The 17941-nt window shown below is 50.8% G+C and overlaps 1 protein-coding gene across 2 annotated transcripts; it reads right to left on the bottom strand.

The window, feature by feature from the left end:
- Nucleotides 1-8714: 8714 nt before the first annotated feature.
- BTBD19 (BTB domain containing 19) lies at nucleotides 8715-16328 on the bottom strand (the record flags this gene model as incomplete). 2 transcript variants are annotated; one of them, XM_080692218.1, is made up of 8 exons in its annotated part: nucleotides 8715-8849; nucleotides 8977-9102; nucleotides 9228-9359; nucleotides 9437-9505; nucleotides 10276-10335; nucleotides 12793-12846; nucleotides 12972-13185; nucleotides 16243-16328. In XM_080692218.1, the coding sequence occupies 8 exons, from the start codon at nucleotides 16326-16328 to the stop codon at nucleotides 8715-8717; spliced, it is 876 nt and encodes a 291-aa protein (XP_080548344.1). The 2 variants fall into 2 exon arrangements, with proteins under 2 accessions (XP_080548344.1, XP_080548345.1); XM_080692219.1 differs by lacking the exons at nucleotides 10276-10335; nucleotides 12793-12846.
- Between the last annotated feature and the right edge of the window lie 1613 nt (nucleotides 16329-17941).

Genomic DNA, 17941 nt, shown 5'->3' with positions numbered 1-17941 from the left:
AATTAGGCTGGGGGTGTAGCTTGGAGGTAGAATGCCTCTAGGTTCAATTCCCAGTATAAAATTTTAAGTTAAATTAAACTTAATTTTAAAAAGGTCTGAGGATATCTGGGTGTGCTGGTGCATGCTTGCAATCCCAGTACTTGAGAGGCTGAGACAGGAGGATCACAGGTTCGCAGCCAGCCTCAGCAACTTAGTGAAACCCTCTGTAGCTTAGTGGGACCCAGCTTCAAAATAAAGAATAAAACACAGGACCAGGACTGGGAGTGTAGCTCGGAGGCAGAGCGCTCCTGGGTGCAGTCCCCTCACAGGACGAGAGACTGCTTTGGCACCTGGCTTCTGAGTCCATGCTTGGCCTACTTACTTTCAGCCCTGTAGTGAGGCGAGACTTCACAGTGGTGCAGGCTTGTGGTGGAGGAAGCTACTCACCTCATGGTGGTCAAGACGCAGAAAGAGCGAAAGACAAAGGGACAGGACAAATACACCGTTTATTCATTCATTTATTTATTTATTTTGGTGGGTCTGGGGATGGAACCCAGGGGCATTTGACCTCCGAGCTACACCCTCTGCCCTATTTTTTATTCTCTATTTTATTTTCATTTATTTTTTTGGTGGTACTAGGGGTGGAACCCAGAGGCTTTCTACCTCCGGGCTATACCCCCAGACCTTTTTTATATTTTACTTGGAAACAGGGTCTCACTAAGTTGCTGAGAGCCTCACTAAGTAGCTGAGGCTGGCTTCGAACCCGTGCGATCCTCCTGTCTCAGCCTCCCAAGCGTGGGGATTACAAGCGTGCGCCACCACGCCCGGCTTTTTATTTATTTTTAAACAGGGTCTCACTAAGTTGCGGAAGGCCTCACTAAGTAGCTGAGGCTGTCTGCGAACCGCAATCCTCCGGTCTCAGCCTCCCAAATGCTGGTATTACAAGCGTGCGCCACCACGCCCGGCCACCTGGCCCTGAATCGTTGTCATATAATTGATAGCAGAATTTAATCAACTGTGTGTGTATGTGTGTGTGTGTGTGTGTGTGTGTGTGTGTGTGGTATTGACTATTGACCCCAGGGGCATTCTACCTTCAAGCTACAACCCCAGCCCAATTTTATTTCTTATTTGGAAACAGGATCTCACTAGGTTGATGAGTCTTACTACTTGCTGAGGCTGTCCTCGAACCTGCGATCCTCCTGTCTGGGCCCCTCCCAAGTACAAGCATGAGCCACTACGCCCAGCTTGGATCAAGTGCTTAATACATAAAACGATACAAACATTTTTGGCGCCAAGCTCTGCTGCGTGGTTTCAGGGTTGACATCCTGGCCCCGCCCACCTCGCCAGCCTCATCTCCTGCCTTCCGGCTTCATTAGCAGTGGGGCAGGGGCGGGAAACCACGCAACAGGAGGTAGGAGACGTGCAGGCGGGAACGTGGCTAGCTGACGTGGAGAGGGGAGAGTAGGGCCTGGGAGATGTCAGAGGATGTCTGTGGACTGAAAGACAGGAGCTAGGGCCCAGAGCAGCCTTCAAGACAGAGCCTCTGCAGACCGGCCCCAAGCCTGAGACCCAGGAGGCACAGATGGCCAGCTAACCAGATGGGCAAACTTCCAGGACGGGGAACTGAATTCAAACTCCTGTGAGGTGGACCAGCCCGGTTACACAGAGGCCTCCAGCCTGGGCTAGCGTCCAGGCCGCGCCCAGCGCAGCGGGGAGGGCTTTCATTGCCTTCCCCACTTGTCCTGGGCTGATAATTCATATACAACCCGGATTCCAACCACCCACACGGCAGCAACGATACCACCCAAGAACCCATCCAAAGGCCAGAAAACTATGTTCTAATCAGTTACACACACACAGCCTACTGCAGCTGAGTCAACACTAAAATGCCTAAAAAGAATGAACAATAGCGCACGCCACGCACACGCACACACACGCACACACACGCACACACATGCACACACACAGAAAAAGAAGCAGGAACTGGGCATGGTGGCACATGTCTGTAATCCCAGTACTTAGGAGGCTGAGACAGGAGGCTTGCAAGCTTAAGGTCAGCCTCAGCAATTTATTTTTTTAATGAATGAATGAATGAATGAATGAATGAATGAATGAATGTATTTTTGTGGTACTGGGGATGGAACCCAGGGGCATTCTACTTTCAAGCTACACCCCAGCCCTAATTTTTCTTTTTTCTTTTTTTTTTTTTTTTTTTTTTGCGGATCTGGGGATGGAACCCAGGGCCATTTGACCTCCAAGCTACACTCCCTGCCCTAATTTTTATTCTTTATTTTGAAACCGGGTCTCACTGAGTTGCAGAAGGCCTCACTAAGTAGCTGAGGCTGTCCGCAAACCGCGATCCTCCAGGTCTCAGCCTCCCAAATGCTGGGATTACAAGCGTGCGCCACCACGCCTGGCTTATTCTTTATTTTGAAACAGGGTCTTACTAAGTTGCAGAGGGCCTCATGAAGTGACTGAGGCTGGCTGCAAACCCAGATCCTCCTTTCTTAGCCTCCCAAATGCTGGGATTATAAGCGTGCGCCACCACACCCATTTCAGCCTCAATAATTTAGTGAGACCCTGTTTCAAAACTGGGGTGTAGCCGGGCATGGTGGCGCATGCTTGTAATCCCTGTACTTGGGAGGCTGAGACAGGAGGATTGTATAGGTTCAAAGCCAGCCTCAGCTACTTAGTGAGGCTCTCAGCAACTTAGTGAGACCCTGTTTCCAAATAAAATATAAAAAAGGTCTGGGAGTATAGCCCGGAGGTAGAAAGCCTCTGGGTTCCACCCCCAGTACCACCAAAAAAAAAAAAACCAAAAAACTGGGGTGTAAGCCAGGCATGGTGGCACACACTTGTAATCCCAGTGCTTGGTTGGGAGGCTGAGACAGGAGGATCACAAGTTCACAGCCAGCCTCAGCTACTTAGGCCCTCAGCAACTTAGTGAGACCCTGTTTCAAAATGAAGAATAAGCTGGGTGTGGTGGCACACACTTGTAATCCCACGTTTGGGAGGCTGAGACAGGAGGATCGCACAGGTTCGAAGCCAGCTCCAGCTACTTAGTGAGGCTCTCAGCAACTTAGTGAGACCCTGTTTCCAAATAAAATATAAAATAAATAGGGCTGGGAGTATAGCCCGGAGGTAGAAAGCCCCTGGGTTCCACACCCAGTGTCACCAAAAATAAATAAAGAAATAAATAAAATAAAGAATAAAAAATAGGGCTGGGAGTGTAGTTTGGAGGTAGAAAGGCCATGGGTTCAATCCCCCATACCCCCCCCACACACACACACACAACCTGGGTGTAGCTCGGAGGTAGAATGCACCTGTGCTCAATCTCCAATACCAAAAAAAGAGAGAAACAGGTAGTTGGTGTAGAACCTAGTGTGTATATAACATGTTCAAAAGATGGAGGCCAAGCCGGACATGGTAGTGCACGCTTGTAATCCCAGTACTTGGGAGGCTGAGATTTGAGGACAGCTTTGTGTACTTAAGTGAGGCCCCCTTTAACTCAGTGAGACCCTGTTTCAAAATAAAGAATAAGCCAGGCATGGTGGTGCACACTTGTAATCCCAGTACTTGGAAGGCTGAGACAGGAGGAACGGGGTTCACAGAGAGCCTCAGCTGTTTCAGCCATCCACAACTTAGTGAGACCCTGTTTCAAAATAACGAATAAAGCCGGGCGTGGTGGCGCACGCTTGTAATCACTGCGCTTGGGAGGCTGAGACAGGAGGATCCCACAGGTTCAAAGCCAGCTTCGGCTACTGAGTAAGGCTCTCAGCAACTTAGTGAGATCCTGTTTCCAAATAAAGTATAAAATAGGTAGGGGAGTATAGCCTGGAGGTAGAAAAGCCCCTGGGTTCCACCCCCAGTACCACACACACACACACACACAAAAATAAAAATAACGAATAAAAAATCAGGCTGGAAGCTGTGCGTGGTGGCGCACACTTGTAATCCCAGTATTCGGGAGGCTGAGACCAGAGGATTGTGGTTTGCAGACAGCCTCAGCTACTTAATGAGGCCCTCCATTACTTAGTGAGACCCGGTTTCAAATTAAAGAATAAAAACTAGGGCAGGGGGTGTAGCTCGGAGGTCAAATGCCCCCGGGGTTCCATCCCCAGACACCCCCCCCAAAAAAAAAATCGGGCTGGGGACTGTAGCTCAGAGGTAGAATGACCCTGGGTTCAATCCTCAGCACTACCAAGAAAAAAAAAAGAAAAAAAGAAAAATAGGTCTGTGAAAGCTGGACTTGGGGGGGCACGCTTGTAATCCCAGCATTTGGGAGGCTGAGACCGGAGGATCGCGGTTCCAGGTTTTCCGCCAGCCTCATCTACTTAGTGAGACCCTGTTTCAAAATAGGGCTGGGGCATTGTAATCTTGAGATATACCCCAGCCTTTTTTTAATTCTTCTTTTTTGGTGGCACTGAGGTTTGAACAGAGGCATTCTACTTCTGAGTTACATTTTTTTTTTTTTTTTTTTGAAACAGAGCCTTGCTTGGTTGATGAGAGTCTCACTACTTGTTGAAGCTGTCCTCAAACCTGGAATCCTACTGTCGCAGTCTCCCAAATACTGGGATTACAGGCATGCACACTGCGCCTGGATTTTTTAATCTTTTCAAACAGGCTATGGCTATTTGGCCTAAACCCAGTGATCCTCCAGTCTCGGGCTTCCAAGGACTGGAATTACAGGCGATCCCACCATGCCAGGCTGTCTGTCATTGTCCGCGATTTCTCATTCACCATTCGGTCAGCCAGAACTTTTCACACCTGTCCTTCACCTAATGCCTGATTTCCTTCAAGATGGATTGGATGTCATCTTCTCCAGCAAGCGTGGTACCTCTTACATGGTCCCACTGCCCTTGAGTGCTGTACTTGGTCATTTTAGCTTCTTTCGTTCCAGTACTGGGTTCCCTACGGGTAAGGAACAACAGGATAGAACTCTAATAATAGGGGCTAATAATTTACCAACCCCAGCCACCGAGAGGCTTGGCCCAAACTCCAGAAACCGCCGGAAGCACGGGTACCCCTCCCGCGGAGAGAGCGGAGGCACACTGGGACCCCTCGGGTCCAGCAGGTGTCCCAAACCAGCCTGGAGCCACCTCATTTGCATACCCATGGTGCACCTCGAGCAGACATTTGCTGAGTCCCATCCCCGAGGAATTTCCTCCACAATTGTAGGGAATAATGCATGCCCGGGGGAAATACATGTCCACATAAACTACAGTCATGGAGCCCGGGAGAGACAAGCAGTGAACAACCGTAACTTGTTAAGGGTTACATCTCTCCCGGAGGCTGGCGGGCGGGAGGGACAGGCATGCTCTGGTTTCTCTTCAGATCGTACAAATCTTTCGCCTTTTACTAAAGATTTCCGTGGAGAGGAACAATTTTGAGTTGTTATTCAAATTTTTGAGGCCTTGCTTCTGCAAGGTTAATAGTGTTAAAAAAGAAGAACTTTGAGCACTCAGGACTATACTCAAGTGAAAGAAAGTACAGCTCTCTCAGGGTTGTCTACCTTGGTGGTCCCGCTGCCTCATGAGTAACTGAGAACTAGGTGGCGCTCTCTTGCCCTGTTCTATGGGCTTACTGCCCTGGAACCAAAGCAACTGAGTAAGTGTATATATGTTGAGAAGTGTTGGTCAAAATGCATGGTCTGTATGGACAGGGTCTACCCAGAGCTAGGAGTACCCATCTAAGATACACAGCCATCAGCAGGTCACTGGCTCCCTCCATTTTAGCCCAGCACGTGGGAGGCTGATTGTGGATGAGGACAGCCTCAACTACTTATATCTTCTTAGTGAGATTCCTTGCAACTCAGTGAGACCCTGGGTTCCATCCCTAGTACCGCCAAAAAAAAAAAAAAAAAAAAAAGCTATATTTCATCACCTGTTCTGCTAGCATGCTGGTTCAAGATTTTTTTTTTTTTTGGTGGTGGTAGTAGGAATTGAACGGAGGGCTGTTCTACCTCTGAGCTATATATACCCCAGCCTTTTATTATTTATTTACTTATTTAATTTTTGGTACTGAGGATTGAACCCTGGGCCTTTCTACCTCTGAGCTATGTCCCCAGCCCTGTTTTATTATATTTATTTAATTTTAGTGGTGCTGCAGGGCCTTCTACCTCCAGGCTACACCCCCAGACCTATTTTATTTTTTATTTGGAAACAGGGTCTCACTAAGTTGCTGAGAGTCTCACTAAATTACTGAGGCTGGCTTTGAAGCTGAGATCCTCCTGTCTCAGCCTCCCAAGTGCTGGCATTACAAGTGTGCATCATCACACCTGAATTTTACTTTATTTTTCTTTTTTGCAGTACTGGGGATGGAACCTAGGGGCGTTCTACCTCCAAGCTACACCCCCCCCAGCCCTATTTTTTTTTTTTCTATTTTTTATTTTGAAACAGGATCTCACTGAGTTGCAAAGGGCCTAAATAGCTGAGGCTGTCCTCGAACTGTGATCTTCCTGTCTCAGCCTCCCAAATGTTGGAATTACAAGCATGCACCACCACACTCAGCAGGTCCTGTCATTTTTTTTATTATTTTATTTTATTTTTGCGGGTCTGGAGATGGAACCCAGGGGCATTTGACCTCCGAGCTATACCCCCTGCCTTATTTTTATTCTTAATTTTGAAACAGGGTCTCACTGAGTTGCAAAGAGCCTAAGTAGCGGAGGCTGTCCACGAATCCAGATTCTCTGGTCCCAGCCTCCCAAATGCTGGGATTACAAGTGTGCGCTACCACGCCCAGCTTTGTCCTGTCTCTTAAAAAACAAACACCCCACACCTATAATCCCAGTACTTGGGAAGTTGGGAAAGAAGGATCACTGGTTGAAGACCAGTCTCAGCAATTTAGAGAGACTCTCCACAAGGTAGCAAGAACCTGTTCAAAACTGAGTGTGGCCAGGCATGGTGGCGCACACTTGTAATCCCCACACTTGGGAGGCTGAGACAGGAGGATCGCACGGGTTCGGACCCAGCCTCAGCTACTGAGTGAGGCTTTCAGCAACTTAGTGAGACCCTGTTTCCAAATAAAATATAAAAAAGGTTTGGGAGTATAGCCCGGAGGTAGAAAGCTTCTGGGTTTCACCCCCAGTACCACCAAAAAAAAACAAAACAAAAAAAACAACTGCGTGGTGGCGAACGTTTGTAATCCCAGCATTCAGGAGGGCGACCAAAGAATATCGGTTCGCAAACAGCCTCAGCTACTTAATGAGGCCCTGTTTCAAAAATAAAAGACTGACCGGGCGTGCTGGCGCACGCTTGTAATCCCTACACTTGTGAGGCGGAGACAAGAGGATCGCACAAGTTCGAAGCCAGCCGCGCTGGCTTAAGAGATCCTGTTTCCAAATAAAAAAAGTAGTAGAAGAGTTTCCAGGAACCCCAGTACCACCACACACACACAAAAAAATAATAATAAAATAAAAAATGTAGCTGTAGGTGTAGCTCAGAGGTAGGTGTTGGTGTAGCTCAGAGGTAGAATGCCCCTTGGGTTCCATCCCCAGTACCGGAGGGGGGAGGGGGGAACTATTTCAATAAAAAATAATAAAAAGAATTGGGAGCTGAGAGGTAGAAGGCCCATGAGAGGTAGAAGGCCCCTGGATTGGATTCAATCACCAGCGTGACCCTCTTTACGGGATCCATTTACTTAGAATTTACAGAACCCTGATTATGTGATAGAGACTGCTGAAACAAATAAATAAAGCACTACTCTAGGTCCCAGGGACCTTTCTCCATGGAGATTCAGGTCTGCAGGAAGACAAGATGTATGATGAAGGAGGTAAGAGTCTTCAATAAGGAGTAAATCTGTACCCACAGGACTAGTCCCTCCCAGAGAAGTGAATTTATGCAAAGCCAGATTTTGAGAGAAGAGTTGCTAAATATTTATGAGCCACAGTAGTTTGGGTACCCTTAAAGTAAAAGATTATTTTGCCAGGCATAGTGGTGCTTGCCTGTAATCTCAGTACTCCAGAAGTTGAGTTAGGATTCGAGGCCATCCTCGACAACTTAATTTTAAAGTAATAAAAAATGAAAAGGTATGGAGCTGTAGTTCGGAGGGAAAATGTCCCTAGGTTCGATCCCCAGGACCCACCACCCTCCACAACAACAAAAGACTGAACCAACTGGAAAGGTTTCCTAAAAGGTAGACAGGACCCGAGGTACGCAAGAGAAGAGAGATAAGACAAGAATGAGACCTCGATTTCTGAGTGCAGAGCTAGTCCAAGATGAGGAACCTGATTTTATACAGAGCCTCGTGTCTGACTGGCCTTCGTGATCTCCAGCTGGCAGATCTGTTATTACAGGCTGAGCCAGGCATGGTGGCACACACTTGTAATCTCAGTACTTGGGAAGCCGAGACAGGAAGATCGCAGGTTTACAGCCACCCGCAGCAACTTAGTGAAGCCCTCTGCAACTCAAAATAAAGGATAAAAAATAGAAGCCGGGCGTGGTGGCGCGCGCTTGTAATCCCAGCGCTTGGGAGGCTGAGACAGAAGGATCGCCCAGGCTCAAAGCCAGCCTCACGCTACGGGCGTGGGGCAAAGGAAACCCCCGCCATGGGCTATCGCCCTGCAAGACTGCCCACCCAGAGCCTCGCCTCGCCCCAAGGCACCGCCAGCCCCAACGGTTCTTCCGGTGCTGGCCTCGCCGAGCATGTCGGGAGCGGAAGTTCGCTCCGAGCGCAGGGCACGCCGGGAGCTGTAGTTTGAGACAGGCCCGCTGCTCCTCCCGTCACACAGCCTTGGGTCACTTGAGAGGAAGGTCCAGGAATCGGTGGTGCTCCCGGGGCAGGGTGCCCCTCCGCCGGCGGCACGGCGCGCCCCGGGCCGCATCCCCTCTCCGCAGGGCGTGGCACTTCCACGCGTCCGCGATCTGCTCCACCTGCAAGGGAAGGCGGTCACCGCCGCGCCGGCCGCGACCCCTCGCCCCAAGACTCAGTCTGGGCCGCGCCCCCGCCCCGTGTCCCACGCTGCGGAGTGGATCTGAGCCAGCGTCCCCGCGTCCGCACCGGGATGAGCGGCTCCCGCCGGTTCTGCTCTTCCAGGGCGCTCAGCTCCGCCGGGGCCAGCAAGGCCAGTCTCAGCTCTTGGACCACTGGGGCCGCCACCTCGGCCGGAGGCCGCTCCAGCACCGCCTGCGAACGCCAGCCATGAGCTCCGGCGGAGCGGGGGCACCTGCCCCGCCGCCCGCTCGGCGCGGCGGATTCCCGCAGCCCTGGCCCGCCCGCGGCGCCATCGCGCTCCTCCAGGCCCCACTCACCGCTCCCACGCGCGCCCAGTTCCGGGCCGCCCGGACCAGCTCAGCCTCGTCCACGGAGAGCTTGTCACTGCGCAGCAGGGGAAGAAGCGCGGCGGCGGACAACTCCAGGAAGCCACGGGTCCGGAGCGCCTCCTGCGGGCAGGCGAATGGGTCAGGGGGCAGCAGATTGGGGTGTGTGGGGTTAGGGGTGTGAAGATGGGGAGCAGTACCTGGCTGTGGGCCTCTATGAAGGTTATGCACCGCTCCTGCAGCGGCCCCAGGCCAAAGGTTACGGCCACCTGGGAGCAGAATGAAGGAGTTCAGAGTAGCGACTTGTAGAGGCCATGTAGCACAGCCCTTCACTGGGGACAATCGATGCAAACCTGACCTTAGCCCTAGTTGGGGAGACTGACAAGGCCTATAGCTTCCAGGGAGACTAGACCCAGTGAAAGTCCCTGTTTGCACATGCACGCGCTGGTCAACACTTTAGAGATCATACAGCAGGCCATGGTGGAGCACGCTTGTAATCCCAGTACTTGGGAAGCGGAGACAAAGGGATCACAGGTTCAAGGACAACCTCAGCAAGTTGTGAGACTCTCATCAACCTAGTGAGGACCTGTTTCAAAATAAAGACAAAATAGGGCTGAGGTATAGCTTGGAGGTAGAATGCCCCTGTTCCAATTTGCAGTAAAATAGGGAGAGACAGACAGACAGACAAACACCATGCCTTGTGCTTCAAATCCCAACGTGGGGCCTAGACTTGCCTTCTCAACTCTGCATCCCACCCTTCCCCTTTCCCTGTTGAGAACTATTCACGGTTTTGCTAGAGGATGAGAGAAGACCTCCTGAACTTTCAACTCTAGCTCTTCTTATACCTGACACTGTTGATGTGCCCTGGATCCCCTAGATCAGAGCACAGGGTTTACCCCATGAACTCCTTGGGGCACCCTTGACCACCCATGCACCCAGATTGTTCCAGGCCATAGAAGGTCCAGACTCCTGGCATATGGGAGCCCAGTACCATATACTGAAAGCCAGACTCTTCTCACACCTGTCTAGCGATACCCACCTGCAGGGCCTCACAAACCAACTCCACATCCAGGACCTTCACCACAAACTCCAGGCACAGCTGGGAACAGAAATGAATGGAAGTGTCTCTGCTCCAAAAATCCAGTCCCACCCCAGAAACCATGAGCAGTCTGGAAGCAGGGAGCCACCAGGCCTGGGGAGGCAGGCCTGAGACTTGGCAAGCCCTCAGGGACTAGCAAATCTAAACCCAGAAACATACCTTCTAGCACATTTCCACTAATCAGACCAGATTTCAGCCATGAAAACATTCCACTTTCTCCTCTCAGTATGCTGTTTTCCTCCACTTGTTCCCTTTCTGACTCAAGGACACTTCTAATTATATCAGAAACTTGAATTTCATGTGAGCCGGGTGTGGTGGTGCACTCTTGTAATCCCAGCATTTGGAATTACAGGAGGATCACGGTTTGCGGGCCGCCTCAACTACTTAGTAATGCCCTGTGCAACGCAGAGAGACCCTGTTTCAAAATAAAGAATAAGCCAGGAGCCAGGCGTGGTGTCGTACGCTTGTAATCCCCACGCTTGGGAGGCTAAAACGGGAGGATCGCGCAGGTTCAAAGCCAGCCTCAGCTACTTAGACTCTCAGCTACTTAGCGAGACCCTGTTTCCAAATAGAATATAAAATAGGTCTGGGAGTATAGCCCAGAGGTAGAAGGCCCCTGGGTTCCATCCCCAGTACCACCAAAAAAAGTAAAAAAAAAAGAAGGAAGAAAGAAAGAAAGAAAAAGAAAATAAGCCAGGGTGAGACCCTGTTTCAAAATAAAGAATAAGCCAGGTGTGGTGGTGCATGCTTATAATCCCAGTACTTGGGAGGCTGAGATAGGATGATTGGGCAGGTTCAAAGCCAGCCTCAGCTACTTAGTGAGGCTCTCAGCAATTTAGTGAGACCCTGTCTCCAAATAAATAGAAAATAGGTATGGGAGTATAGCCCAGATGTAGAAAGCCTCTGGGTTCCATCCCCTGTACCACACACACACACACACAAAAAGAATAAAAATTCGGAAGCTGGATGCAGTGGTGCATACTTCTAATCCCAGCATTTGGGAGGCTGAGACCAGAGGATCGCGGTTCAAAGACAGCCTCAGCTACTTAGTGAGGCCCTTTGCAACTCAGTGAGACCCTGTTTCAAAATAAAGAATAAAGCCGGGCGTGGTGGCGCACGATTGTAATCCCCGCACTTGGGAGGCGGAGACAGGAGGATCGCGCAGGTTCGAAGCCAGCCGCGTGCGCTGGCTTAGGAGACCCTGTTTCCAAAATGTAAATGTAAAAATAGGTCTGGGAGTGTAGCCCGGAGGTAGAAGGGCTTCCAGGAACCCCAGTACCACCAAAAAAAAAAAAAGAATAAAAAAAGGGGCTGGGGGTGTAGCTTGGAGGTAGAATGCCCCTGGGTTCCATTCCAAGTACTAAAAAAAAAAAAAAAAAAAAAAAAACTTGAATTTCATCCTGACTCTCCCTGCCATCCTCACATCTAGAAAAGTACTGGATCATGTCAGACCCACCTCATCTCTCAGAGCCACCCACCTCTCTCTTGGGCTTCCATTGCCACTGCCAGCCTGACTACATCCTTACAACTTGATTGATACAATAGCCTCTGGACCAGACTGGTGAGCCCTTCCTATTTTATTTTATTTTATTTTTCAGTATTGGGGATAGAATCCAGGGGCATTTTGCCTCTGAGCTACATCCCCAGCCCTATTTTTTAAAATTCTTTATTTTGAAGCAGGCTCTCACTCAGTTGTGGAGGGCCTCACTAAGTAGCTGAGGCTGGCTGTGAACCCTTGATCCTCCTGCCTCAGCCTCCCAAGTATTAGGATTACAAGCGTGTACCACCATGCCCAGCTTTCTTTCTTTCTTTTGTTTTTTTGTTTTTTAATTTTTTAATTTTTTGGTGGTACTGGAGGTGGAACCCAGAGGCTTTCTACCTCCAGGCTATACTCCCAGACCTATTTTATATTTTATTTGGAAACAGGGTCTCACTAAGTTGCTGAGAGCCTAAGTAGCTGAGGCTGGCTTCGAACCTGTGCGATCCTCCTGTCTCAGCCTCCCAAGCGCAGGGATTACAAGCGTGTGCCACCACCCTGGCTCTTTTTTTGTTTTTTTAAACAGGGTCTTGCTAAGTTGCTGAGGCTAGTCTTGAACCTCTGATTCTCCTGTCTCAGCTACCCAAGTACTGGGATTACAAGCATACGCCACTGCACCTGGCTTTTTCTAATAATTCTTACACAGCCTTAGCACTATTACCCTCATCTATCACACTTACACCACCAGGCTGTTTTCATGTGTTTCTTCCCCTGGAGAACGGTGTTCAAGGTTGAATTAACCCTTGTACCTGCAGCACCGCCCATGAACACCTGACACACACAAAGGGTATGCGTGGAGCCTTTGCCCACAGGCGCACACTCATGCCCTATAGAGGGATGCGTGTGTGCATGTGTTCCCCTAAAGGTCGGCATGCCCGTGAGAGGAAAGGGAAACGAGACAGCCTGGCATAGAGACGCACCTCGCGAAGGTCCTCCAGCCCATACTCCACGGCTGCCGTCAGCACCTCCAGCACCTGCAGAGTGGGAGGTTCAGGGAGAAGAGCGCGTCCTGTGTCGCTCAGCCCGCAGTGGGATGGGCGGGCACTTGCCTCTTACACCCCCTGCCTCTCCCACCCAGGCCCCTACTCGGTGGGCTCACAGAGTGGCGGTGCAGCTTGACACTGTTGGTGTACAGGAACTCCAGCACTGCCAAGAAGGCCTCAGCTGGCACGGTGCTCAGCACCACAGGACTCGGCAGCCCGGGGCCCAGCTCTGTGCTCAGAAGCCGCTGGAAGAAGTTGCATCTACAGGCCAACAGACAGCGGTGGGCAAACACCTCCTGCCGCTCTTGACCGACCACGAAGCAGACATCACTGCGGGAGAGAGGGGCAGGAGCCAGGGCAAAGGAGTCCAGAGCTGGAGCACAGCTTGGGCTTTGCTTCTGCCCATTCTGGGCCATAGTTCTTTTGTTTTAGGATTTACTTACTTATTTGCGATAATGGGGATTGAACCCAGGTCACTCTATCCCTGAACTACAGTCCCAGACCTTTTGGGTTTTTATTCTATTTATTTGTTTATTTGCGGGTCTGGGGATGGAACCCAGGGACATTTGACCTTCAAGCTATACCCCCTGCCCTGTGTTTTTTATTCTTTATTTTGAAAGAGAGTCTCACTAAGTTGCAGAGGGCCTCACTAAGTAGCTGAGGCTGTCTGCAAACTGCGATCCTCCAGTCTCAGCCTCCCAAATGCTGGACTTACAGGCGTGTACTACCACGCCCGGCTCTACTTATTTATTTATTTATTTATTTTTATTTCTTCTTATTATTTTATTTCTTATTATTTTATTTCTTTTTCTTTTTTTCTTTGTGGTACTCGGGATAGAACCCAGGGGCTTTTTACCTCCAGGCTGTTCTCCCATATCTATTTTCTATTTTATTTGGAAACAGGGTCTCACTAAGTTGCTGAAAGCCTCACTAAGTAGCTGAGGCTGGCTTCGAACTTGTGCGATCCTCCTGTCTCAGCCTCCCAAGTACTGGGATTATAAGCGTAACACCACACTAGGCTTCCCAGCCCTATTTTTATTCTTTATTTTATTTTTTGACTGAGGATTAAACCCAAGGGCATTCTATCTCTGAGCTATACCTCCAGCCCAATTCTATTTTTATTTTTGAAACAAGGTCTCACTAAGTTGTGGAGGACTTCACAAAGTAGTTGAGGCTGACCACGAACCTATGATCCTCCTGTCTCAGCCTCCAAGCACTGGGATTACAAACTCAGCTTATTTTTTGAGACAGAGTCTTGCTAAATTGCCAAGGCTGGCCTTGAATTTTTGTTTTGTTTTGTTTTTGTGGTCCTGCGGATGGAACCCAGGGGCCTCTACCTCTGGGCTATGCCCCTGACCTATTTTATATTTTATTTTGAAACAGGGTGGAACCACCACGCCCGGCTCAAAGATTTCTATCTTTGAATCTTAGGTTTCTCACCCATGACCTCAGTCATGGAAGAGGTGACTCTGCTTGGTCACTCAGCGGGTGCCAGAGCTGATGAGACAAGATTGAGCCAAGCACACACACCTGTAATCTCAGTACTTGGGAGGCTAAGACAGAAGAATTCCAGGTGTGAGGCCGGAACAACTTAGCAAGGCCCTAAGCAATTTAGCAAATCCTTGCTTAAAAAAAAAAAAAAAAAAAAAAAGCCAGGCATGGTGGCACATACTTATAATTCTAGCATTTGGGAGGCTGAGACAAGAGAATTGAAGGTGCATGGCCAGCCTCAGCTACTTCGTGAGGTCCTTTGCAACTCAGTGAGACTCCCCCTTTCAAAATAAATAAAGCCGGGTGTGATATGGTGCATGCTTGTAATCCCAGCTTTTGGGAGGCTGAGACAGGAGAATCACACAGGTTCAAAGCCAGCCTCAGCTACTTAGTGAGGCTCTCAGAAGCTTAGTGAGACCTTGTTTCCAAATAAGGTATAAAAAATAGGTCTGGGCGTATAACCCAGAGGTAGGAAAGCCTCTGGATACCACCAAAAACACAAAACAAACAAACAAACAAAAAAATGAAGAACAAAATAAAGAATAAAAAATAGGGCTTAGGGTATAGCTCAGAAGTAGAATGCCCCTGGCATCCCCAGTAGCAGAAAAAAAAAAAGAAGAACAAGGAGAAGAAGAAACCACCCGTGGCGCGCATTTGTAATTTCAATACTTGCTGAGACAGGAAGATCGAAGGTTCAAAGTCAGCCTCAGCAACTTAGCGAGGCCCTCAGCAACCTAGTGAGACCCTGTTTTCAAAGAGGAAATAAAATCAGGCTAGGGTGGGTTCAGTTCCCCAGTACTAAGATAAATAAATAAATAAATAAATAAAAATAAAATAGGGCTGGGGATGTAGCTCAGAGGTAGAATGCCCCTGGGTTCAATACACAGTACCAGGAAGAGGTGGGGGGGAGAAGCAAGATTGATTCCTTCTCCCACACCCCTCTCCAGTCTGACTGGGGGACAGGAGCTCTTCTTGGCTCTTCCTCCACTGGCTGCAAACTCAGCTTCTTTTCAGCCCTCCCCCATGGAGGAGGGTGCGGGGATGTTTGGGGTGCTAAGTGTGCACTGATGGCGACGCACATGGCAGTAATGCACCATCATGAGGCCAGACCACATTTTCCATCCACATGATCACTTCCGGCCTCAGCCCCCGGGCCCCTGAACAAGGTACTGGGGTAGGAAGCAAGAGAAAAAGCTTGAGACTCCTGGAGCCTCCTAGTCCCAAGGTCCAAGGCCTGGGGTTCCTACTACCCAGGCCAGGCCACGATCCCCAAAGAGGCAGGTCATGGGAGTCACCAGCCCTTGGGGAGGAGACCCTGGGGACAAAAAGCTGCCTTCTGGCTCTCCCCGGAAAATGCTATCCCTGGCTTCAGGCACCACTAGCATCTTGGGCAGGCAGTGGGCAGTCGGCTCCTTTTAAATACTTCCTGACTGGGGCTTTGGCTCAATCCCTTGAGCTTTTTTCCTTTTGTAACTCCCCAGTTCCCAGAACAGGGTCATCTGTTCCTCTGTCTTTCAAGGAGGGAGGCTATAACACGGAGCTGAATGCTCTAAGCAATGGGAGTCACGTTACATCCCATCTGTCAGGGTCCAGGGGGCTGAGCTCTGTTCTCTGAGGAGCAGAGACCCAGAAAAGGAAGGGCTTTGCCTGAGCTCACACAGCAGCCCGGGCTCAGGCCTCCACTGACACCACCTCGGCTCTTAGGATATCATGGACACTGAGCAACGGTAGCCATCCTCTACACCTGACTTCCCTATACTAAAGTTCCTCTACATGGAGTTTACCAGGGAGGAGGACCAAGTCCTCATTCCCCACCTCCTCACCCACGGCCTCCTCAGAGTCGTGGGGCCCAGCAGAGCCAGCTAGGGGAAACCCAGCCAGGGCCCACTCCCTCACCTGTATCGGGGGCTGTTGACAAGACTCCGCAGTGCTGTGGAAAAAGGTGCGGCCTGCCCGTGCACCACCAGTCCTGGGCTCTCCATGGGTGGGGTGGGGCAGGAGTGGCCCAGGAAGCCTGCAGCTGTCTGTTGGTCTGTGGAGGCCTGGCCAGGCCTTAGAGCTGGCAAGGAGACTAGAATGGCCTGACAGGAGCTCTGGATGCCTGTTTGCTGAGAAGCTAAAGTTTAGATACAAAGAAAGGCCCAGGTTCATGAAGAAGCCACCAGAGGCCCACGGAGGAAGCCAGAGGCTCAGGGATACAGGCAGACACGAGGTGAGCTCCTGGAGAGGCTTAGCTGGAGTGGGGAAAAGCTGGCTGGTGGCGGAGGAGGAGGCCTGGGCTGGGAGCCTGCCCAGGCAGCCACAGGGTGGGAAGCCTGTGGGTTTCCATGGAAACTGGAGCAGGGCTTGAGAGGAGGCCCCGCCCAGCTCCCCATAGGCTCAGGGAACATTTTCAGCTGCTGGAGGGGCCCTACAGCAGTCTCCAGGGCTCTAGCACTGGTTGTTCCTCTGTCATGGGCTCAGAATCCAAATCTCCTGCTCTCCCCATCCCTCCCCACAGTCTCGCAGGTTAGCCAGGCCTGAGAAACCCCAACTATATAGGGGAAATCCTCACCCCATGGATAGTTTTTAGGGCCCAGAAGAGCTTATGTGGCAGGGGGCAGTCCCATTCCTCCAGAGAGGGATCAGGTGATGTGTGTTAGCTCTGACAGAACTGTCACAGCCTCTGGCATGGCTGAAATGCAGCCTGTGGTGGGGAGAAGGTAATCTATGCAGGCCCCCAGGGCAGTTGGGTCAGCAAGGGTCAGGAGACCGGACTTGACTTGAGGTTCACTACTGAGTCACAGCTGTGTCAGGCCCAGGTCCTCCCGACTTCCCCTCCCCCGCATACAGCTCTGCACTGAGGAAGTCATCCAGGCCCCACCCCAGCTCTGCCTGCCTGGAGCGGAAATGTTTGTCCTTGTTGAGACTGATGGGGAGACGTTATAGCCATGACGTGCTCCTTCCTGTGGGCCCAGATTCTGGATTCCCAAGTAACCGCCCCCGCAACCCCAAGGTTTCCCAGACCCCAGGCACAAGGGACTTGTTCACAAATGGCCAGACATCTGGCCATTTCACAAGGGAAAAAATGGATAGTAGCTCCAGAGCCCTGGAGTAGGACACCTTTCTGACCAGAGCCGCCCTCTGTATCTGCCCCCTCAGTTTTTCTGGTGGGGGCAGTGTGCCCCCGAGCTCCAAGGAGGCCCTCCACAGCTGCTCACAGGGGTGGCACTCTCAGGTTGCTCTAGAGGGTGGAGGGAGGGGGAGGGAGAGAGGGAGGAGTGCCTGCTCTAGTAGCCCATGGCAACCGCACAACACAGCCCTTCCCCTCCCACCCCACTAGTCAGGCCAGCCAGGCCCGGGCTGCTGAGCCAAGAGGGAACCCAGAGGCCGAAGGCAGCAGGTGACTCAGGTGCCTGAGGGAGTTTCGAGAGAAGAGGGTAACCATCCCAAAAGCCATTCTGTAGGAGGTGCAGTCAGAGGCCCAAGAGATAGGGTGGGTGGAGCTTCATGGGCCACCGCCCCCAGCCTCCACCTGCTGTGGGGGAGACCTTCTGAGCCCCACCTAAAGCAGGCGCAGGTAAAAAGTGACTGGATTCAGTGCTGGGGCAAGAGA

Source organism: Muscardinus avellanarius (genome assembly GCF_963383645.1).
Source record: "Muscardinus avellanarius genome assembly, chromosome: 3".
NCBI classification, from domain to species: Eukaryota; Metazoa; Chordata; class Mammalia; order Rodentia; family Gliridae; genus Muscardinus; species Muscardinus avellanarius.
Note: the sequence above shows the minus strand (reverse complement) of the source record. Positions and strands in the feature narration are given on the sequence as shown.